The sequence below is a fragment of the Xiphias gladius genome, chromosome 15, assembly GCF_016859285.1.
Source record: "Xiphias gladius isolate SHS-SW01 ecotype Sanya breed wild chromosome 15, ASM1685928v1, whole genome shotgun sequence".
Lineage (NCBI taxonomy): Eukaryota > Metazoa > Chordata > Actinopteri > Istiophoriformes > Xiphiidae > Xiphias > Xiphias gladius.
In genome coordinates this window covers 17,983,871-18,007,726 of record NC_053414.1, presented here as the reverse complement: position 1 = coordinate 18,007,726, position 23,856 = coordinate 17,983,871, and the positions used below count along the sequence as shown (strand labels likewise).

Genomic DNA, 23,856 nt, shown 5'->3' with positions numbered 1-23,856 from the left:
GCAGAAATAATTCCACAGTAATGATTAATATAAAGCTTATAATAACTGAGATGGCCGTACTTATGATCAAAAGAAAAACCCTGAGTAAATAGAGAATAATTTTAATAAAAAAATGATTGGCTATTTCGTATATTCTTTTTGGACATTTTAAAAGTCTTTTGAGGTAGAATGTTACAAGCACATTTGCTCATCTACTGCACTGAAGTACAATTTTAGGTGCTTTACTTGACAAAGTCCATTTTTCACTACTTCAGACTTCTACTCAGCTGCATTTCAGAGGCAAGTATTGTGCTTTTTACTCCCCTAGATTTATTTTACAGATATGGCTACAGGTTGCTTTGAAGATCAAGATTTTTCATATTAAACAATTGATCAGCTTATAAAATATGATGCATTGTTGTAGATTACCCAGCAGTAGATAAAGTCGCTCATATTAGCTCCACCTTAACTGGCTAAAACATTAAAAGTGACTTACATTTAAATGCATCAGTTATAATAATCCAGCGATATAACAGTGATTGTCACTAATACATTGCACGCTTATCGTGTGGTATTGCCACTTTTAAAAGACACTTCTACCACCACTGATAAAATGTATGGAGTTGAACATAATAATGGCAATTACACGCACATTTAAGCATGAGAGGAACAAATGATACTGAAATGGTTGAGATATAGTATGCAAGCTAGATAAAGAAACTGAATCCAGATAATTGTGATAATGCTATTGATGATACCACACCTTACTAGCAGTGCCGTGCTGGATCAGGGACCTGACCACCACTCCATCCTTAGAATCGTCCTCTACCAGGCAGAGGCCAAGACCTACATGATCCTGGAGGGAAATGTGACAATGAGAGCAGACAAACAGACTCAATATTTGAAGTCTTAGCAAGAATTAGTGAAGCTAACAGCAGTCTTGTATAAAAGATTTGTGTTTGCTATCATGTTCTCAATCGGGTGGGAAGGTCATTTCCTCTTGTATCAAGGCTGTTTTTGCTACATTAAGATTCTGTTACAATTCAACCGCTTGCTTGAATTGTGCAGCTGGAGGCCTGACAACGGTTAATGCCAAGATGTACTTAAGGTATTGTACCTGAGGTAGGATGATATGGTGGATGTCTCTGGATAATCCTCCATGGTCTGCAGAGTCTATCTGGGAGTCGACTGTGTCCTCACACTCTGTTCTGGATCCCTGGGCCTTTTGAATCAGAGCTGCCTTATTCCTAGTAACACAACACCAAAACCTGCTATTATCCCCGCGCTGGTCAACACCCACATCCTGTTTAGTAAAAGTTTGGGAAAAACTGCCACAAGAAAATCACTCTGCATGTTACCTGATGAGAATGATCTTGACTTTAGTCGGAGTGTTATTAATGATGGTGGAGGCATTTTGGTGACTGCGACCGTACAAGATCTGACCGTTGATCTAGAAGAAAAATAGAAGTATTTTCTTTATCCCATCCATCTCCACATTAATCTGCCTTCCTGCCACCTACGTCGCTCTCCCCCTCCCCCTCTCACCCATCAGCTTCTCCTCTCCCTTGACTTTCCTCCTCATCTCTCTTACATGGTTGCTCATTGCAAGAATCCAGCCCAGTGCCAACCATCCTTCAAATGGTAATTTGTCTGATAAATCTAATGTGCAGGTACTCATCAATGCCTTCTACCCACAACCCACTGCTCTTCTTTTGCTGCTCTCAATTTTGACTCTGGTATTTGGTCTCTCTCTAGGACTCAAACACTTCTTGGCCTTTCTTTTAAAGTTCCCATTTACTCTCCTCCTTACTTCCAGTAGCTCGTCTCCAACGCGTATCCTCCCATCTAAACCAGCAGGACCTTGAGGGTCTATATCCGCCACATAGACACTCATGCAGGCCCTAGAGCCATCCTTGTTCCCCGCGAGGCTGATTCCCAGGCCGTGAGCCGCAGGGTCCTTCTCCAGCTCAATCATATGGAGCTTCCCAGACAGGCTGCCATAGCGCTGAAGCATCTTTTCTAGGAGAGACAGAGTAGAGACAAAACAAGAAGAGGAAGAGGATATGATGGGTAAGCTAAAAAAACACTTCATGTGGAGAGGAAGCATTATACCCTAAAGGAACTCGTGTGTGTGTGTGGGGGTGTGTGTAGGTGCAATTTGTCTGGAAGGGATTTTGTCAGTCATGCTGAGGGAAGGATGAACTGTCTGTCTGTATAATGCACATATATAGCGTCACTTTAAATGGCTTGTGTGCGCATGCTTGTGGTATGTGTGTTTGGGGGGAGTTCCTGATTGCTTGGGAATTTATCAATTTGTGTATAATTGCATGTTTATATTCATATGTAATTATATATGTAATTATTTGTGCATATGGGCAGAAATTTTTGAATGACTCAAATTTACGTATGTGCTAATGAGTAGAGTCACATACACTCCCTTAAAGGTACTTTCAGGAGTTCTTGGTCACTAGTAGAGCTATGGATCATTTTTTTATGAATGGGTCCCTGTTTTGTTTATTCTCATGCATGAGTATGACACGTTACACATTCCAGCCAATGGTGTCAAACTACTCCACTGCTCCACAGGGGGCGGTAACGTGCCAACAGTTCCTCAACAATGGCAGTGAAAGTAAGACAGGGACGTAAACGATCGAGTTTTCAAACGTTTAAGAGAAATTGGTTTTGCAAATGTTTTATGAGGAAGGAAATGTATTCAACACATTTGTCATTAGTGTAGTGAACAAATCCAAGAATGGATAAAACTTGAATAACAGTTTTTTGTGTCAAAGAAGAAACTGAAAGTCTCAGTTCTCTTCTGAAAACTAGAACCCATTCAAACAAATGAAAGTTGCCCTCCCAGAACATAATGTAGGCTTTTGTGTTCTTGGCCAGTAATGCATGCACATTAAAGTTGGGGCCTAGCCAACTGGCTTTACATGTGAATAGCCTGGAAATAATTTGCTCATATGGCTGTTGGTGACTTTCAAATAATGGTCCTTTAAATTATGTTTCCGAATTGTGATAATTCAAAGAGTGTGTGAGACTCGTGACATTTTTATCATAGTATTACATTTTTTTCTTGCTTTATATAGCACAAAGTCCTTCTGGGCAGAGGGCATCACATGACCTGCACTGTGTGACTGCGGCCACTTAGTTAAAATCGCCGCACAGCTTCTGTTCCTGAGGGCTTTGGAGGATCTCTGTGTATATCTGTGTGACGTTTTTATGATGCAGACTTACTCCTGCCAGCGTCGTCCTCATCTTCAGCTGCTGCTTTGATTGGTGGTGTGACAGTTACGGGGCTTCTCCGATCCTTTCTATTGGATGCTGGCGAAGGTACCTTGGGGGAAGTTTTGCATTATTGAATAGGCAGAGTTGGGGATGCCTCAGGGGTCCTTCAGGCATGAGTTTGACTACCCCTGAGGCTTGTTCAGTGTGCTTGATGTAGCACTGGGAAAAACTGATGAACAGAATGAATTAATGAACACAGTTTTAATGTCAGCTAAAAATAACATGAAAGATGACCAGAATCATGCATTATTTTGTAACCAACTTACAAGTGCATGGAAAAAAAACTTCAAAAGAATGCACTGTCTATTTAGAGAGTTATGCATCTCCATCAAAGAGAAAAACAAAGGGCTTAAACAAACAAGGTAGCTGCAAGGGACTTTGAACTACAAGGGTTCTATCTACAAATATGCACGTTAATTAAGTTTTTGGAAGTTGGCTTAGTGCAAATGCTAATGCAAGGCTGCTTTTAAGATCCAGCATACCCATGATAACACACACACACACACACACACATATACAAACAACAACGTACTAACCTTAAAGGGGGTGGGAGTGAAGGGGCTTGTAGGGGAGAGACTAAGGAACAGACCACTGAGAGGCTCTGCGTCCTATGATCATGAGGGGAAACACAGATATAGTCCTACATACATCACCACCAAAACAGAAATCTACCTCTCAAAAAACCTTGTAAAGCTCCCTCACTCTTTTTGGACTACCCTGTAGGTGTTAATGACTCATCACTCTATATATAATGTAGTCTATACATAACATTCTCTAAGCACTACAGCCATACGCAGTCAAACATCAGTAGCTGTGTGGGAACATGAACAGGGAAAAAATGACTTCACAGGTTGTCATCTGTTCCACTGAAGTCTAAAGTACTGGTCAACACCTTTAAAGCACAAAAACGTAGCTACTACTCTTTGACTCTGTAGGGTGGTATACAGTTTAAATTTCAGTGCACATCATTTTCTATACTAGAAAAGTATTGAAAAAGTATGATTAGCTCAAGGTTGGTAAGTCTCTAGTAGAGGAGTGTTACCTTGCTGCTGTGCGAGTTGGACTGCGGTGTTCGAGTTAGTTTTTCTTGGTTGGTGGGCATAGGCGACTGTGGGCAAAACACAAAATGCAGAGTGGGCAGAAGAATATCTATATGACTGTGAAACACAGATGCTTCAAGTGCCGCATCCAATATAATAAGTTATATAATACCAGATACGTTTTCAGTTAAAGATAATTTTGTTCAGTATGCTTTGGGTCCAGAGGATATCATCTTGTAATGCTACAAACTCCCAACCACAACACTGCTGAAACTTCTGATGGAGTTGTCTAATAGAATATACACTGCACCCTCTCTTTGCATAAGCTGAGAATTGAGATTCAGTGTGATAGAATCTGGACCCTCAAGAGACTCAAATGCTACACAGTGTAATGTATGCATACCTGCAGATACACTGCGCAATGCATCCTAAGCCATTAGAAATGTGCTTTTCTTTTGGCTGTTTTCTAAAACGCAGTACCTGAGATCTGTGTTGTCCGGATTGGACCAGGAGGACCACAGTGTCTCCAGCCCTGCGGATGGCCTCCACTGCCTGCTCATGGCTGGCATCTATTAAGTCCACACCACACACCTTGGCCAAGTCAACATACACATAGCAGATATTGGACATGACATTGGATACGTGTCATGATATGACTAATAGGGGTGTGCAACATGGATAAGATCTTCCACATTTTCGGGAATTAAATTGAGAAACTGTTTATAGATAAAATAAAATGGAATTTTAATCGAGTGAAATTACCTGAAAAATCAAGGACTTGTAATAATATGCCAATCCTGTAAATCCCATGTTGCCTTAAAGCAGTCCTGTTCATTAATTTGTAACATAGTCTGCAATGACCTAATACAACTATCATGTTTGATCATTTATACACTTGCAAACGCGCACACACACACACACACACACACACACACACACACACACACACACACACACACCTCTAGTATCCTGTCTCCAGTCCGGAGGGTGCCATTATGTGCTGCTGGGCTGCCGGGGCTGATGTGCTTGATGAAGACTCCCCTCATCATCTCTCCACTGCTCAGTCTCCGGCCCATGCCTCTGCCTCCCATTATGCTGATACCAAGGGACTGGCCTGATACTCGAGTCAGCTGTACACTGAAACACAAAGCAGGATACAAGGAACATCCACACATATTGTAGAGCTGAAAATCCTTCTTACGGTACGGGTACAGTGACGATTAATTCAAGTCTTCTGTATGCCTGATGAGGACCTACTTGGTTTGAAACGGTACAGCAAAAATGCTTAAGAAGGAGAATTAATCCAATTTTTTTTTCTCAGTTTTCCTCTATCCGCTGCTTAGGACTGCGGATAGTTTCAGAGATTAATTCAAAACAATAGAATATTATACCTGCCAGGGAGAGACACACAAAAGCTGGTCGTGCAGTACAGCATATGTGATTTATCCAAGCACGAAGCAGTCGTACATGCATTAAATACTGTTTGAGAAAGTAGTCGCTTCGTCTGGGTTGAAGAAATTTGAGCAGGTTGCGTGTGCGCTGTGCTGCTCTACCCCTGCTGTGAGTATAACCTGAACACAGGAGGATTTTGCTAAGCCTTCTCTGGCACAGAGAGGATAAAGGGCATCATGGGCAGAGTTTTGAAAAGAGGCTGAAAATGGAGAATCTGTATAAAATTTAATGACAAGAAAAGACATTGTTACTGACATCACTGATTCACTAACCTTCTAGGTTGATCCCAAGACACGGTGGTATGAGAATGGAGATCCCCATCTCCCTCCTCTTTACCCTCCGTCTTTATCTCCACCTCCAGCTTTGGTACTTTCCCATCTGCACTAATCTTGTCCTCTTTCTCTTCCACAGTGATGCCATCTTCTTTTCCTTCTTCCTTTTTCTTGTGAGGTAGAGATTTTGGAATCTGCCAACTGATGGTGAACGAACATTGCAAGCAGAAATAATATGGAATTAACGTGTGATGTTGAGTGGAAACCTGATAAATCATTGTCTATGCTCTAAATTTGATTTTTTTTTTGCTGAAAAGCTAACTCTCTGGAGATATATTTTACATTACAGTCATATTAAACTAGAATTACAGCTTCGCGGTTGTATGCCTCCTCCAACCAGTGAAGTTAAAGTTTACATTCATGTTTGTCCAGACTCATATAATAAATGTAGTAAAGACTTTGAAGGAATTTAATAAAAGTTATTAGCTGTATTTTATCATAATTAGCATATGAATTCTTGAGTTATGGCTAAAACTGTATTTTGTGAGGTCACAGTGTCCTTGACCTTTGACCACCAAAATCTAATCAGTTAATCCCTGAATCCAAGTGAACATTTGTGCCAAATTTGAAGGAAATATCTCTAGGCTTTCCTGTGATATCGCGTTAATAAGAATGGGACAGACGGACAGATAAACCGAAAACGTAACGCCTCTGGCGTTCGCTCTGGCCAGCGTGAAGACATGAAAAAGAATGCATAAAGTTTATATTTACTGCTCAAATAATATTCTGTGTAGAGCGGATACAGTTAGTTGGTGAAAATTTGATTGATGGAAAATTTACTGGCAACAATTTTGTACTGTTTAAGTCAATTACCACACATACATGTATATACCAAACATGCTCTTGCTCCAGCTTCTGTGTGAGGATCTGCTGCTTTTCTCTGTTTTATGTCATTGTAAATTGAATGTCTTTGTGTTTTTGACTGTTGGTTTGTCAAAAAAACCAAGCTCTAGAAAACTGTGACAAGAATTTTTCACAATTTTCTGACATTTTTATTGACGATGACCTAGGAATTAATCCAAAGTGAAAAAAATCATTAGTTGTTACAGCCCTTAGTCCAGATCACACTAGCAGAACTGCTGTGGAGCTGTGGACAACAAGCTATCTTGGCTTACTGTGTTATTTTTTCAAGTCCTGACACAATGTGACACATTGGCAATAGCGAGTTACATTAGTGGGCCTTAAGAAGATACACTGCTTTAGGTGCAAATAGCCCTGAAAATACACGTTTACTCATTTGCTAGGGGGGTCACAGTAAGTTAGTGTCTATTGCACTTCTATCTTCATGTGTATATGTGTGTGTGTATATATATATCTATATTTATATATAAATATTTATTTATTTTTATACACTATCTCTGTATATATACTCTGTATATGTGTGTGTAGGTGTAGGAGAAAGAAGTAGAGAAGGAGAAGGAGAGAATTTTTCATTTTTCATGAATATGTTTAACAGTAGAGGGCTGTAATAAGCCCATGGAGGTGAGTGATAGTAGTGCTATCTGCTCAGCAGGAGCCTATAGCCAGTTACGTTACAGAAGAGGGCAGAACAAATAGTTCCACCAGAGCTGAAAGAGAGCAGCCAGGAGAGAGGGATAGGACCCAGAAAGGGAGGAGAGGGAAAATGAGGTAAAGAGAAAACGACCAGAGCAAGATTACTGAGGGAGAGAGAAATGAGAGACAGATGTAGACACAAAGAGTCAAGAGAGAAGTCTAACAGAGAAAGAGACAAAGAAAATGTATTGAAAGATAAGAAGATAAGCGTGAAGAAAAGGCTGCAGTGAGAAATGGGAGTGAGGGAGGGAGGAGAAAGGCAGAGATACGAAGATGGAGTGAAGGCAGGGACAGACAGAAGCGAAACAATTCATTTTCGCTGACAGTCAGCACTGAGATCCATAAGCGAATAGCTAAATATAACTCAGAGATTCAACATTCAGAGAAGCTTTTGCCTCTACCACAGAGAAGAATGGAGAGGAGAAAATACGGACTGGAAGAAAGTCACAGTGAGCTGGCTGCATATTGAAACACATTGTTTCCCCATGGATACAGTTAATTAGGGTGTTAGATCATTAGCATGACTGAAACTGTTGAAATGTGTGATGTGTTACAGTAATAAAATCTTGACTGCTATAATAATCAAAAGCCTAAGGTTAACACATTAAAGAACCAAGAATGTAAAGCTATTCCACAGTCTGAATTGTCTGCAGCAAACATATCAATATGAAATAATGCAGGAGCCTTTAAGTTTAATAAACCCAGAGACAGGTTTATCTTGCACTCTGGGGCCTGGGTAGGGATTAGGTGACCATAAATAATAGGCTGAGACCTGTGGATCTTACATTACCTTGAGTCTGGGGCTGGGGTGATGGTAGGAACTGTGGCTGGGCCTTTGAATGGAGCTTTGAATGAAGTAGAGGCTGGGACTGTGGCTGGATCTGGAGCTTTAGCTTTAAATTTGATTGAGGCAGAGGGTTTGAGGGTGGATGATGCTGGAGTCGGATCTGGAGCCCTGACTGCACTGGGGGATCTGGCTGGGGCAAGTGCAGGTTCTGGAGAAGTTGTTGGTGGGGTGGGTGAAGAAGACGTGCTGTCTGCTGTGATGGATGCCAGAGGGGGCAAACACAGACGAGTACGGTGCTCATCCACCTGAAGGGCTGGGACATAGGTTATACTGAGGGTAGGGGAATGTGGAAAAAAAATGGGGAGGGTGGGGTGAAAACATTTTAAATATTAATAACACTTAAGCCTTCTGATTAATGTGTTTTCACAGCTGCCCATTCGTTGTCAATTCCAGCACAAAGAATGACTGATAGGATGACAAGGAATGAGACAAAGGACATGGCACTTAGTGAATGATTTTCATATACGATAGATGGTTAGATAGAAGAAGCAGTGACTTCTTGGAGTCTTGTTGTCGCCATGAGGTTGAGGGTGAATGGTATCAATGTTCTTACCTAACTTTTGGTTAGAGAGCAGATAAATGGATTTCTCATAATGTTGAGCTGTTGCTTTAAGCCCTATCTGTGCGTCTGTTTATTAGATAGGGTAGTCAGACCTATCAAACAGGCCATTTGATTTTAGTGACAATCTGGAGTTAATTTACACCATTAAACAGTCCTTACCCATAGTAATTATGCACCACTAAATAAGAGAGGTGAAAGCTGGACACCCGAAGTGATGTTTAATAATGCTAACAAGTCTAAAAATCAATAGTGATTACTTAGCAACTAACAATTAATTTGTTTATTAGTTCAGACCTTGAAAACGATGAATAAAGTAATCAAACACTCAGATTTACTGAGGCTGCTGTCTTACATGTCACGTGATTTTTTTTAAGTGCTCTAAAATTATATATGTGCCCCATTCCATCAGCACTGCTTGTTCTGCCATTGCTACAAGAGGAAAAGAAAAACAGAAATAGAAGTAATAACAAATAGTGTGACTAAATGTATATTTTAATGTCATTAAAAGATGCAATTCTGATTGAAGACAGTTTCTGAAACATTTATAATAAAAAATGGGTTTGGCATAAGCCCTCGTCTAAGTTACGCCATAAAAGATGTCATTTAACGTAAGTGTCAAGGACATCATTAAAGCCTGCCCCCTCCCACTTCAATTCTTGTGTGACGATACCAGTAGACATGCTGTTTGATTCCGCTGAAAGAGCCGATTTCTCTCTTCCTCTCATGGTGGCAGATTGAATATGGAGGTCCTCTACGCTAAGCTGTTGTGACTGAGCCATGTGGACAGCCTGTCTTGTCTCAACAGAGGCAGCTTGATAGTGACAAGCCCTCACCCTTCCATGTCTGTCTTATTCTGAGGCTGCCAAAGCAACTCATCTGCCTCCACTCTGTGTTAGTTTGTCTGCAGTGCTGTCAGGAGGACGCAGTGTGAGCGGGTGAGCGTTTTGTGTGTGTTTTTGTGTGTGTGTGTGTGTGTGATAGAGAAAGTGTGTGTTCGTCTGTGTGTGTATTGTGTGTGAATCTATGAGAGGCTTTTTAAAATGCTCTTTTATTCAGAAGCGCACTGTTCAAGGTGAGATGAGTGATGAATTATTCAGAGATATTTCCCATAGCAGGAAAAAGGTGTTTTTGGAGGTTAGACCGTTGAAAGACTGTGTATGTGCGCGTGTGTCAGTGTGTGCATGTGTTGTGCCTGTAAAAGCAAGAGAGAGATGGACGGAAAGAAAAGAGACAGAGAAGTTGAAAGAGAGTGAGTGGGTGTTTCACAAGGCAGCAGGGTGGTGGAGGTGGGACACAACTCCAGTCAGCCAAACAAGCATTGTCAACGTGGAGCCGTAACTGCTGATGTTAGAACAAGTAATAATTTACCCAATTTCCCCTTAGGCAATCTTTAAAATTTCATCATCTAATCTAATTTAATATGACTGCAGCGCCTCAGTCAACGGTGACTGCAGTGTCAAAAACAAGGTGGTAATGGAGATCCAAAGTGAGACAAGATCATTTACAGGTGATGATGCAGTGAAAGTCATGTTTGTGACTGCAGACAGTACATACGTGCGACATATTCACATATTTATGATGTATATATACTCACTCATTCGAGTCACACAGAGTGTCAAGATCTGCATGGGTAGATCTAGAAAATGTGAGCAGTATTCAATTACTTTTTTTTCAGTGGCTGATTGTTCTCTGCATTCCCAAAGGACATTTCTACATTCCCTCTCAACCACTAACTCTGGCTTTTTCATTTTTCAAGTAAAGAACTGTTTGGACTATGACATGAGGGAGAGTACATATGAGTGTAATATAAATAACTGTGCTAAATAACTGACTGGAATCTGTTTTAAATGTGCCACATGGACACACCCTACTTAGGGTTTCTCAACCTTTTCTGGACACTAAGCCCATTTTCAGGTCCCAAACTTTATAAGACCCCAGAATTTAGAAACAGTCAGGGTACTAATTGTACGTGTCACATTTAGTGACACAATTATAATTTACACAATTCATGTTTGTAGAGATAGTGACAGCAGTTAAAAGGCATTGCACTGTGTAACAACAGGTTGCGTTTGAGTGTTCTGTAGTTGTGTACACTTTCATATGCATATGAAAGTGTACACACATCCTCATAAAAGAGGATGATCTTTATATTTCAAATGCACGTTATTTATCTAATTAAAAATGTATCAATAAAGTTTTAGATATCTACTGGTAGTGATGCAGCACACCTATGACACAGTTGGAAATGTTTAGGATTAGGGAACCCTATTAGTATTATTAGTGAGTTTGTAACCGGTTGGGATTAGGAAGCATCATGCCCAAATTAACCTGTTCTACTAATTGCTTCTGAAAGCAGTTTATTTCCTTTGATGGCTTACTGATAGTTTTCTAATATTGAATCAAGACCGGCTTCTCCAAAGTGAAAACTTTAAAAGGTCCAAATAAACATTGGGCATTAAATATGAAATATAGAGAAATATTTAAAATAGGACAGATTATGACCCCTTTTATGACCCCAATTCTAGACACTACTATGTTTTTTATGTGTAGTGATATAGAGTTTTATACTGGAAGACATTTTCTGTTTGTTTTGCTTAAGCAAATGCTTTGCTTAAGTAAATGTGGCTACATTTACCTATACCTTGACTTGTACAAGGCTATTCTTTCACCAATTAAGTTTTTGCTTAAATATATATATTTTTTTTTGCTAAAAACAAAACACTACCACTGTCAGAATTACCAAAACATTCACTGCTATAACTGTACTTTTTGTCTACAACAATTTTTTAATTGTTGTAGACAAAGAAAGAGCTTTTTGTCTACAACAATTAAAAAATGTGAAGGTTCAATTAGCACTTGAGCCATTATAAGGAGGATGATGCAAAAAGTGTTGCACATCCAGCCACCCGGTGCTTTTGGATACAGATTGAGGATTACTAAGCACAGGTGATTCAGTCGGAGTTTAGTGAGAGAGTGAGAAAACTTAAAATGTCTTTAAGAGCTGTCATAGAGTTATGTGAGCTACACCATGATGTAATAGAAACCACCACGTTATTTATTCAGCGCAGAGCAGGACTCTCTACATTTTACTGCTGTTGAACAGTGTCTGGCTCCTCACCTCACTTCTGGCCCTATGACAGAGTGTCTGCGGAGCATGGCCCTGGCCTTGGCGTTGGTCAGGTTGCAGGTAGGTTCTCTGTTGATGGCCAAGATGGCGTCCCCCACCCCCAGCCTGCCATCCTGGCTAACAGAGCCCCCCTGGACCACACTGCGCACCAGCATGCCTGAGCCATCCTTGATAGCACTCACCGACATCCCTGCCAACACGCACACAAGTACACAAACACACACACGAGCACAGGTGAGTGGAGGGTTGGCGACGGCTGCTTTGAATACATGCCAAACAGACAGACAGTCGCCCAAACAAACACCTGACAGTGGCATAATCAGCATAATCAAGACAGACACTAGGCAGATTAGCACACAAACAAGACTACACATGCTTGACATTTAAACAGCATCATCCTTCACAGTCACACTCACATATGGTGCGCGAGCACAGTCACACACACTCACACCCACAGACGGGCAGGGCACAGGTGACTAGAGGGGTGACACATGCCAGTGGCACAAACACCTGACTTTGGCATTATCAAATTGGATGCTAGGCGGATTACACAAACACTTCATTAATGCAAACAGGCAGAGGCAGGTAAATCAGGCATCACACACACACACACACACACACACACACACACACACACACACACACACACACACACACACACACACACACACACACACACACACACACACACATACAGACACCTCATGCACATACATACACACACTGCAGAGAGGGAAGGCTACAACAAATCAGGTAGTCTGGTTTATGGCACCTGTGTACTACATTAACAACTAAGGGCATCCACAACACTATGGTTGTACATAATTTGAAGTTGGTCAAAGAAATAACTTTGTGCTTATTTTTGATCAAATAAATAGTTTATTGTTTTTTGGTATTACATTCAAATCACAATACAATCATAGTGCCTGGAATACAATCAACTGGAGACACAGCTACTGATGCTGACAGGACAAACAGAAGAGACACATTTCAAAGACATGAGAGGATGTTTCAAGGAATTATGTTGAAAGTCTCAAAATCTAAAGGTGTTAAAATACTACAACACAGCATCAAAATACATTATTCTACGACAAACTTTGCTGCAAAAATGTTTAACAATAATTTATGGTAAATTCCCGCATGAAAATTTCTATATGACAATCTATTTGTTTTGACCTCAACAAGACGTCTTAAGGGTACCAGAAACAGTAAGTGCAATAGGTTCATATCATTCAAGAATACCCAAAGACTTGTAAATAGGCGGTATATATTCATGTTTTGAGACGAGCAAGGCAAGAAAAAAAAGACCTCATTTAGTCCATCAAACATTTTACTTTGACAACCTGCTCTAAAAGCCGTACAATCATTGTAGTACAAACCAACCATTCACTTTACACACGTCTCATCTCCAAAATTGGGAATAAAGTCACAGATACGTAATGGATAGAACTGTACATGGCACCTAATAACTGGAAGAAGGTCAAGTAGTACAAATAAATGTTGTACTACAATACTATTGCTTATAAAAAAAAAATCCCCCATATTCAAGCCTTACAGATACAGACAGTAACTCAGCCCATGCTGAAACTTTTGCTTCAAATATATTTAAATTCACAAAGCCAAAATCACACAAAATCTGTATACCCTCCACATTTTGATTTCCAGACCTATGCTACATTAATATCACAGCAATAAAATCTACAATATTTTAAACAGATGAAAACCAAAGAATGCAGTGACACACAGACTTTTGGTGTTGACCTTGATTTCCTCAACCTATGAAAATTTACATAATTTCAAACTTTCACACACACACACACACACACACACACACACACACACACACACACACACACACACACACACACACACACACAAGCAGTGTAGTGCCTTATTGGAACACGTTTCCAGAATACAAATGAGTTTGTATCCATGTGCTTTGCATAGTGCCCTTAGATGAAAGTGCAGGAGCGCCTGACACCCTGTCGTTTGCTCCCTGCCATGTTTGAATGGCCAAACACTAGATTTGGTCTTGGAGCAGTTAAAACAATGTACTCTGAACACTGGAGTATAAAAATAAATATATTTAGATCAACATTCCAATTAATATTTACTCACTGGTTTCAATATTACTTCTTTAGATTATTTCCCATTACTTTGACCATTCATGCACTCCCTTACTAGTCACTCAGACACACCGATACACATATAGCACACTAATTTACACACACACACACACACACACACACACACACACACACACACACACACACACACACACACACACACACACACACACACACACACACACACACACACACACACACACACGCACATACAAACACACACCTACACACACACCTACTCGCACACACACACACACACACCTGCACACACACCTACACGCACACGCACACACACACACACCTACATACACACAAACACACACACATACAAAAAGTAATCATCTCCTCTCTAAGGTGCGAGGAGCACAGCACTTCACCACTCTTCTTCAGGGCAGTCGTCATCACCAATGCCTATTAGTGTCATTATTGCCATGCCAGCGATGTACACACACCAAGACACCATCACCATGAGAAAGACGGAGAACATACCAAGGCTACGGTTGCCCCGGACAACAGTGATTGTCCTCTCAAAGCTGGTGCGGGGAGGCGGAGGTGGGGCTTGCTGTATATTGTTGTCTTCCATGATGCTTAAACGTTTACGCAGCTGGCTTTCCTAAGAGAGAGACAACAGAGGGCATGAGGGAGTGAGAACATGAAGGTGTTGTAACAAATACATTAAACAAGAGTAAAAGTCTGCAGGCATGCTAGTGGCTCTGTGAGGCCATACTTAGCCACAGTGGTGCTGATGTTTAGCAAATATAATGCTTAACGTGTTCAACATCTTTGTGTTATCAGTTACGTCCTAACGGGCTAATTAGCAGTAAACATAAAGTAAGGCTGACGCTGATAGAAAGGTCATTAGTTCTGCAGGTATGGTTGGTCAGAAGCCAACGTATTGGACAATGGAAAGTTTGACCTGACAATGGCGCTTATAGCGAGGCCAGGGGATCAAATTTATTAAGAAAAAGATTCGAATTTACTCTCCTGGGACGTTAAACATCTGCAGCAAGTTTCATGACAATCCATCCAATAGTTGTCAAGATATTTCACTCTGAACCACAAATGTTAACCTCATGGCGGCACTAGAGGAAAGGTCAGTAGGATTCATCCTTTGTCGACCATGAATGTTTGTACACAATTTAATGCAATTCATCCAGTATTTGTTGAGATATTTCAGTCTGGACCAAAGTGGTGGCCCAACCAACCCACTGACTGATTGAGTGACTGACTGACTGACTGACTGATATTGCAATTCCTAGAGTCATGTTTCTAGCATGGCTAAAAAGTCAAGAGTGGTGTCTGGTAAACAAATAAATAGGGCTGTAGAGGAGCAGCAATTAAGGTGGACATCTGCAGATTTCCCACATCGTAGGCTTTGCTGCACATGACATGGTTCACTAAAGTCTTAAACAACTATGGTGGGACCTACTGGTGGGACCAAAAAAGAAAAACAAACAAACAAAAAAAACCCCCCAAAAAACAACAGAATAAATTCAAACAACTATTAACTCCCAGGATGAGGGCGTTTGGAATAATTCTGAGATGTAAAACATGCAGAACGGTAACTTCTTTGTTCCCCCAGGCACTTCACAAAGAAGGGCAATGAGGAGATCTTCTTTGAACTTTCACACAAAGTACTAGCAGCACTGAAATTCTGAAGCTAACTTTGCAGCAAGCTTGTGTTTGATGAGAACACTCCTGGCAATTGTGTGTCCTTGTATTAAAGCAGGTGCCAGTGTCTTGCAAGCAGTAAGCACTTTTCATTGAGGGGCAATTGTTGGTAATTAAGCAAAAGCGAGTACAAAAGGCTGCCTCAATAAGACTGAGTTGAGGCCACAATGGAGCAACAAGTCTTTGACACTGAGTACTTTCTCTATACCTAACCCAGTGATACTGATACAGCCGTCTCTAAGCTCCCCATTATAGTACGTGAACAGAGAGAACAAATACTGTCATGGTAATCTCCTTTACAGCAGCTAAAATGGCTACCTACAGAATCTCAGGTTTGCATGGTAATGAACAATCCTTCCTGTGTGATGGACTAAAAGATTCAGACTGTTGCAGTGTTACTGTAACTGTCACTGCAAAGATGTTTCCCGCTGAGCCTAAAGAATCAAGCCATTGCTGATCAGTAAGAATCCTGTGAGATGATTGTGCATGATTATACAAAACACTGTATTTCTCTTGGATTTATGGTCCAAATTACACATTTTAAACTTGTAAATTTTGACAATTATGACAATTCTATTTATTTCAGATGTATATCCTGCACCCAGTAAACACAGAAAACTGCAGTTGTAACAAAAATTAATTGTCTAACTCTGAGCAATATTAATCCAACATCTTTTAACATGTTTTGTGCACAGTTTAAACAATGTTGCAGTAAAGCAACTAACCTCATATTCTGATGTTGGTGTGTTTGTCAGGCCAAATATAAGAAACAAACATTGCCCTTTACTCTCTTGTGCACCACAGGAAAGTAAAGGGCACCCCCCCATTGCTTTTCCATCCACAAAAGCTAAAACGTGACTAGAAAGTATGTACAAAGAGCTGTCCATTTATATAAATAGCTTTTTGTGACTAATGCTAATTTTATGTAGTCTGACATACCGTTGTAGTGTAACACGGCTGAATGATGCTGTTGTCCTCAGAGTTGAAAGTGCTGTTGCTCGACTCGGCTGCCTCAGCTAGCAGGCTGACCTGAGTCTGGCTGTCAGTGTCATCACCGGAAGCCCGCGTGCTCCTCTCCGAGATGGGCGTTAGGCCACCACACAGTTCCAGCTGAGAATACAAAATTTCAAAGTTTAAATTAACAGAGGTTGGAAAAATGGGCTGTGTGCTTCAAGAGAGCAAATTCACAACGAAGCAAACAGACTAAAGAAGGTGACTGTAAATTAGAGACTCTCTACTCCTCTCCCCTTCCCTCTCCATCTGTAGTGTGGTCGAGCATTGTGTTCATCACTCAAATGCATTAAAAATTCAGATGGCCTGTAACTGGATTCTCTGTTCCTTGTTACTAAGCCACAGTCCAAAACAAAAAGGAGAAGAAATATAGGACTATAATCAAGAAAAAACATAAATGTATGTTATTATCTTGCATAAATGTGGAAATTACTTGTGTATTTAATCATAAAATGTTAGTTTGATGAAGAATTCATTAGGTCAGGAAAAAATATACACTTTTATGGATTTTATGGGTTGGGAATTTATGGGTTGTATACAGTACATGTTGTAGCCTATGATAATGAATATATTTTCAGAACACATTTCACGGTTTTGCTCATGATGATATGTTCCGTGTGATAATATAAATGTGTCCATGGTCATAGATTGCCACATCAATCCATGACCATTTACACCTTAATATACCTTTAATATCTGCATATCAGCACCATAGTGATAAAGTACCCTGATTTGTCACGTATTTCATTTGCCGGATGAGCCATAAGTAGACAATCTTGTCCGGTTATTTTAAAAAAAATACATATACTGTGTTAGAGGATTGCCCCACTCCTAGCTGTGCATTTCTTTTTCTTTTAGTGAAGGGTTTAATGTCTCAAATAGTAAACTAAAATTTACTAGCGTGTCTCACACAGATATTGAAATATACTTCTTATAAAATGAAACCATGGGTTGTCTTAGTAGCCTAGTGGTTAAAGCGCCGACTGTGAGCTGCAGTGTCTGCAGTTCACGTTCCATCCCCATCTCTCCCTTAATTTCTCTACTGACAAATCAAATACTTTGATTTAATTATCTTCACATACTGGCAGGGGTTTGGCAACACCAATGTGGACAGGGCCATAGCCTGTGGACTTTAGGACGTGCACAGCATAATCCAGGCTGGAGCCTTCCAGGTCAGTTTCATTAACGAACATGAGTCGGTCACCAGGTAGCAGACGGCCATCTCGATCTGCTACACCTCCAGGCACCAAGGACCGGATTACCAGAACTGTTTTAGAGGCATCTTCTGGATCCTAGAGTTAAACACAGGGATGGAGAGGGGGGCTCAATGAAGATATACTTGGAAAATTTGAGATAAATTAGATATGCAAATTAGATCAAGAGATGAATGCAGGTAAACAACAGGTTAAAAGAGACTTGCTATTAATAAGAAAACAAAATGGACTGGGTTGTCTCACAGAGGGCCAACCAGCTATGATAAAGCTGCTATTTCTTATCACGGCTTGAAAGCCATAACACAGATCTTTGCTAAACAGTGGGCATGCTTTTAATCTAAAATCTTAAACAGAAACTGACAGAGCATTTTCCAGTCTCAGCAGTTTGGCACATTAAAACACTGAATACAAGAATTCTCCCTGTAGAATATATTGTAGAAGTCCACCTCCCTGCTTCTCCATTTTCTTAGTGTTCACCGTATCCAAACTGACAATGATATTCTTAGACTGCAGCCTATTACAGTCTGTTCTATTTGTAGAAAGGCTCAAGGGCATCTCTCTGACCTGGTAGTCCAGGATACTGAAGCCCAGTCCCGACTCGCCTTTCTCCAGCTCGACCACCTGAGCCTCTCTCTCCCACATGGCCAGAGGAGGTGACATGGGAGGCACGCCACGCTTGGTGATGTCCTCAGCTGTAGGACAGGGAATGATACAACCCTGGTCCAACTGGGACAGGCAGGGACAAGAGACAAGGAGATTGATAAGAAAAGAATAGCAGGTCAGCTGCATCTTAGAGTGTCATTTCAAATGCAGAGCATGAGTAAAACTTCCAGGGTATTTATATTGTTTTAAGGAAAAGGATGTCTACACTAATGCTTAATCCCTCTATTCATCCTTTCCTCAATGTGTGCCTTCACCTTGTCATTGAAGTCAGCCAGCAGCTCTTTCAGGGTGAGATGGACATCATCATCATCTTCTTCATCACTGTCAGGAATTGACGGGGGTACAATGCGAGAGCACACCAGGCATACACGCATTGGAAGCTCCTTCAGAATATTGACCACCTCTTTATGTGTCTCTCCAATGAGAGGGATCCCATTCACCTGCCAGGAAGATAAATTATATATATATATACATATATATATATATACATATGTGTATACATGTATATATATATATTTGCTGAGTCATGCTGGTATCTTTTGTAGAAATACATGATAAAACCAATCAGAGGTTATCAGAGGTTAAAGATACAATGTGTTAATGTTTTTCACAAGAGAATAACAGTATTTAGAGTATTGGATATTACTGTATGTTTGTGTCTGTCTCAAACTGTCATTGTATCTGTATGTACAATACATCCATGACTACATCTGCCAGACAGTCATTAAATTTGACATTTTTAGTGATATTTCAGTTTTGGGAATAAAGGAGCAATTAGTGGAAACAGTACATCAAGTCACAGTAAGGACAATTCAAGGTGAAAGCGGTAACTAAACTGCGTGTGGCTCATTCAAAAACAGAGATGAACGCTGGCTTTGCTATGCTGATGTCGTCTGAAGGAGATCAAAGGGCTGAGCAGTGACACAGATGTTGGCTTGCGCACTCAAAGGCAGGAAAGACACGAGTCAGTTTGCAGTGTTTTCTATATGGCAAGCTAAGCTACTGTACATTGTCCAAGCGTTCACCAGACTGCTCATCATGATGAGTGATATGTGTGGGTGCGTAAACTTGCCCAGTGGAGGGGGAGGAGGGCAACCTCTTCCCCTACAGTACTGGCACAAATGTACAGAGTCATGCACACTCATGTCCACCTTCTTATGACTAGTTTTTTGCGGCCTTAAGGGAAAAAGTTGCATAGTGTACTTGAAATTGTGTGTGTTGAAAGAGAGAACTAAACTATACTGTATGGTTTAAGCTAAAAAATTGGATGTCCGCTGTCTTATTCTTCTTAATCAGATATATGTGTTGTTATTCAAAATGCAATATGCCACCCACTCCAGGTAGCTGTTCTAATAGCACTTTAAAGAACAGGCTAGATGCCATTATAAAAAAGCTGGAAACAGACGTGAAACTATGGTACTGTGAACTAAAGATAATCCAAGAACGAACCTTTTTGCCACAGATGTGGCAATATAATCAGCCCCACACGGATCATATCTTTATCAAACCACTAAAGGATGAATATGCAGAACAGTTGGCTGAAAGGATCAGCATCAGTTGGTTACCTCCAATATTTGGTCTCCAGTCAGGATCTTGTTGCTTTGGCCAATGGGTCCCTCAGGTAAGATGGAGCAAAGGTAATGATGTCCTGCCCGAGCCTCAAGACTGATGCCCAGACCACTTGTCTCGCTGAAACGCTCCAATTGACACACCTAAAGAGCGAGGGTGAAAGTTGGGTGGTGGGAAACAAAGGAAGAAAAGCAAATGGTGTGGAAGTAAGTGGGGTTTTCTTCTTTAAATGGGTAATTACATGTAATGTTGTACATTACATATAATACTAATACTTAATACTTTGTCTGTGCATGTTATATTTAATGCTTATCTTCTTAACAGAGAGACGTACAATAACTTCATATCGGGGTCCAACTACATGCTGCCACCTCTTCCTCAGGTTCTCCTCCTCAGCTGGCGTCAGTTTCACACCTGTAAAATGTGCATCACCCTTATATCACACGCACGGATTTGCAACCAGTGACAAACACACATCCCCACTCACATTGTTCACAGCCCTAAATGATCCAATTAATATAGAATAGGATCCTATATGAAAGCATCGCCTATGCTGTTGTGTAGAGAAAAGCCAGTTTAATTCTCCTCGTGGCAAAGAAGGATGTCAACCCACAACCCCTCAGACAGTCACACACATACACACACATGTCCACACTACAGGCACATAGACATGCACTATCAGTCCTGCCATGTTAGGATTTTTTGGCAAACTCACGTTTTCTCGTTCTACTATTAAAGCCTTACAGCAATCAGGGCTCATTTGATTGTGCTCTCTAATCAAGCCCAGAAATCCTTGTCTAAATAAAGCCATACATGAAGGCGGGGTGAGAGACAAATCATCTGGAATGAGTTGAATGAGTTGGATAAACACATGACTGCACAACACTATAAATAGCCCCCCATCAAAGAGCATGCTTCGCTGCCACATTGCTGTTCCCTGAGCCAAATTAGCATATCAGACTAAGTCCCATGATCCAGACTGCAGTGCAGTACGGGAAGGGTAGCTTACCGTTTCTGAAATCATGTTGGGGTTGTCTGCTGGCATATGCTGCTCGCCGGGAGATCTCACGTAGAGAGCAGATTCCTGAGAGACGCGGAAACAGGTTTTAGCACGAATGCAGGGATTCAATCACACTTGAGTTGAAAAAAGATAATGTGTCCAGTTTCCCAGCAAGCATTTGAGAGTTGACAACATGCAAGAGATTTCATGCAAGTTCATCATCAGCCCAAATAAGTACCAAAATATCTTCAGTGCTAGTTGAGCAGATATTGGAAATTTATTTTTGTTTTTTATTTTTTTGATTATTTAACTAGATTACTTGTTGATTATTTACACAAGTTTATTTTAGTGCAGACTGTCAAATCAGCATTTGCTAAGTTACTTCAAAACCAATCCCCTCATAATACAACTGAGCCAATATGTTCCCCTCTGTCAACACAAAGCACCTGTCTCTTGAATCTTGTTGAGGCCCACTCTATAAGGATTGCCCTCATTGAAGCTGTGGGAGTGTCGGAGGGGCTGCAGGGGAGGAACCGGGGGCAGGATGTGACTCAGATGGACGGCCTTCCTCAGCAACCCCAGTCTGACCAGGGGACCTGTCCTCCTCAACACCTCCATTGCCCTTTGCTCACTGCAGCCCTGCAGGCTCACCCCATCCACCTGTGGGAGACGACAAGAGATGTTAAAGTAGGGAGTAGGGAAAAGAGTCAGGATGAAGGCGAAGGTATGATGCAGACATAGAGTGGATGGTATAAAGGTACCACAAGTGCAGGTAAAGTAATTGGGAACATACAAAGAAATCAATAGTAATCAAAAATTAAAGTAGGTTGGATCAAGATGAGGAGAGAAGGTAAAAACAAGATATGATGAGGAGATGGATGGGATTAAAAGTAAAACCAGCAAAATTCCCTTTCATCAACTAAAAAAGACCCTAGTTGGTGTGAATGGCTCTACTATAAGTTGCAAACTGCAGAATGTGAGATGCTGAAATCGTTAAGATTCAGCAGAGAATATATTTGAGAAAACAAGGTATTTGTCTTCAGAGAGCACAATAAAAAAGTTATCTGTTGTGGTTTCAGTGGAACTCACAGATAGAATGATGTCTCCAATGTGGATGCGTCCATCCTGATCAACAGTGCTGCCTTTCACTATGCTCTTCACTATAACACCGGCGCTGTAGACTGAGGAGGGCAAGATAAATTAAAGGAAACTTAGAATTGATTGTGTAAATGTAGTTCCAAACTCACACAGCATCAATAATGCCTTGCCTTAAGGAGGTACTCTTAATAATTTTATTATTTCCCCAGTTTGTTTCCATCAGCTTAGCTGGGAATAATGATAATTGGCTAATTTTTCACTTAGTAGATATCCTTACCTGAGTTTAGGTCACCTAAGTAGCTAGAGATGGTGAATCCTAGGCCCCGGCTATTCTTAGTGAACTGCACACTGAACTCATACTCATCATTCAAGTCATTGAGCTGGAAAGGAACACAGAAAGAAAAACCTTATGCTTATCTTTTGTGTTTGAAGAATACTGTATTACACATTTTATAATACTGATTAGCCAATTATTTTACATAGAAAGTTTGTATTTGACTTTAATTTTGTAGTGTAATTCTTACACACACACACACACACACACACACACACACACACACACACACACACACACACACACACAAACCTTGCCATCCAAGCTGTCCTGGCTGAGGACGGGAGAGGAAAGGTGGTTGTCCTTGGTAATATCCCTGGCAATGAGCAGTTTCACCTTGCTACCAGCATTTCGCAGCACCTTGCCAGGTGGTCATTTGTGAAAAGGATGAAAGTGAGTGTGTGACAAAAATAAATAAGTAACATAAAATGAAAAATCTGTTAAGAGACAGCTGCCCTGGAGAGACAGTATCGCATACAGTAGGTTAGACCTGTCCAGAAATGTCTCAGATTGTTCCATAGAAAAACTCAGGAGAGTGGCTCTTTATCAGAAGTGGGGGAAATTAACTAGGCATACTTTTTCTAAACGAGCCAATCAGTCTTTATCCTTGAAGTCTTTGCTCCTGTAAAACCAAAACGCTCTGTTTGAAAACACCTCTTATAAAGCATAACTCACCTTTGTTTCGCTTTTCCAAGGAAGTTTTCTAGTGTGCCGTCTTCTTAACCTAATTGTGGTTAGCCGAGCTGTAATAAGTTTATTGCTGCCTCCTGAGGCCAGACGGTAGAAAACACCCACTGGTACTTCATGGTTGGTTAGAAACAGCAGCGCACTTCCCTGAACTTTTCTATGGAACCCTGACTGTCTTCCACGAAGTGGATGAGAAAGTCTCGAACGGGGCTACACACAGTGACTGGGCCAGACGGCTAAATCAGATTTAGCTGTTAATTTAAACATCTATCACATAAAGCATTGTCATTACAGAAAAA

General features: G+C 40.8%; 1 protein-coding gene across 3 annotated transcripts in view; it reads right to left on the bottom strand.

Annotated features, from left to right (window-relative positions):
* The window catches only part of si:dkey-92j12.5 (multiple PDZ domain protein), a 35,768-nt gene that overhangs the window by 7,082 nt on the left and 4,830 nt on the right, over positions 1–23,856 (bottom strand). For 2 of the 3 annotated variants that reach the window (XM_040146151.1, XM_040146152.1), the window contains exons 8-32: positions 23,123–23,230; positions 22,814–22,916; positions 22,528–22,619; positions 21,885–22,098; positions 21,448–21,522; positions 20,773–20,852; positions 20,435–20,581; positions 19,124–19,309; positions 18,771–18,932; positions 18,075–18,284; positions 16,921–17,091; positions 14,800–14,923; positions 12,176–12,374; positions 10,652–10,693; positions 8,439–8,765; positions 6,035–6,235; positions 5,270–5,447; positions 4,791–4,901; positions 4,313–4,378; positions 3,807–3,878; positions 3,220–3,319; positions 1,790–1,998; positions 1,338–1,429; positions 1,097–1,226; positions 743–835 (exon numbers count right to left, since the gene is read on the bottom strand). In XM_040146151.1, coding sequence (XP_040002085.1) covers positions 743–835; positions 1,097–1,226; positions 1,338–1,429; positions 1,790–1,998; positions 3,220–3,319; positions 3,807–3,878; positions 4,313–4,378; positions 4,791–4,901; positions 5,270–5,447; positions 6,035–6,235; positions 8,439–8,765; positions 10,652–10,693; positions 12,176–12,374; positions 14,800–14,923; positions 16,921–17,091; positions 18,075–18,284; positions 18,771–18,932; positions 19,124–19,309; positions 20,435–20,581; positions 20,773–20,852; positions 21,448–21,522; positions 21,885–22,098; positions 22,528–22,619; positions 22,814–22,916; positions 23,123–23,230 — 3,492 coding nt within the window. The remainder of the gene's footprint in view (positions 1–742; positions 836–1,096; positions 1,227–1,337; positions 1,430–1,789; positions 1,999–3,219; positions 3,320–3,806; positions 3,879–4,312; positions 4,379–4,790; positions 4,902–5,269; positions 5,448–6,034; positions 6,236–8,438; positions 8,766–10,651; positions 10,694–12,175; positions 12,375–14,799; positions 14,924–16,920; positions 17,092–18,074; positions 18,285–18,770; positions 18,933–19,123; positions 19,310–20,434; positions 20,582–20,772; positions 20,853–21,447; positions 21,523–21,884; positions 22,099–22,527; positions 22,620–22,813; positions 22,917–23,122; positions 23,231–23,856) is intronic. The other variant, XM_040146153.1, reaches the window with a different exon arrangement.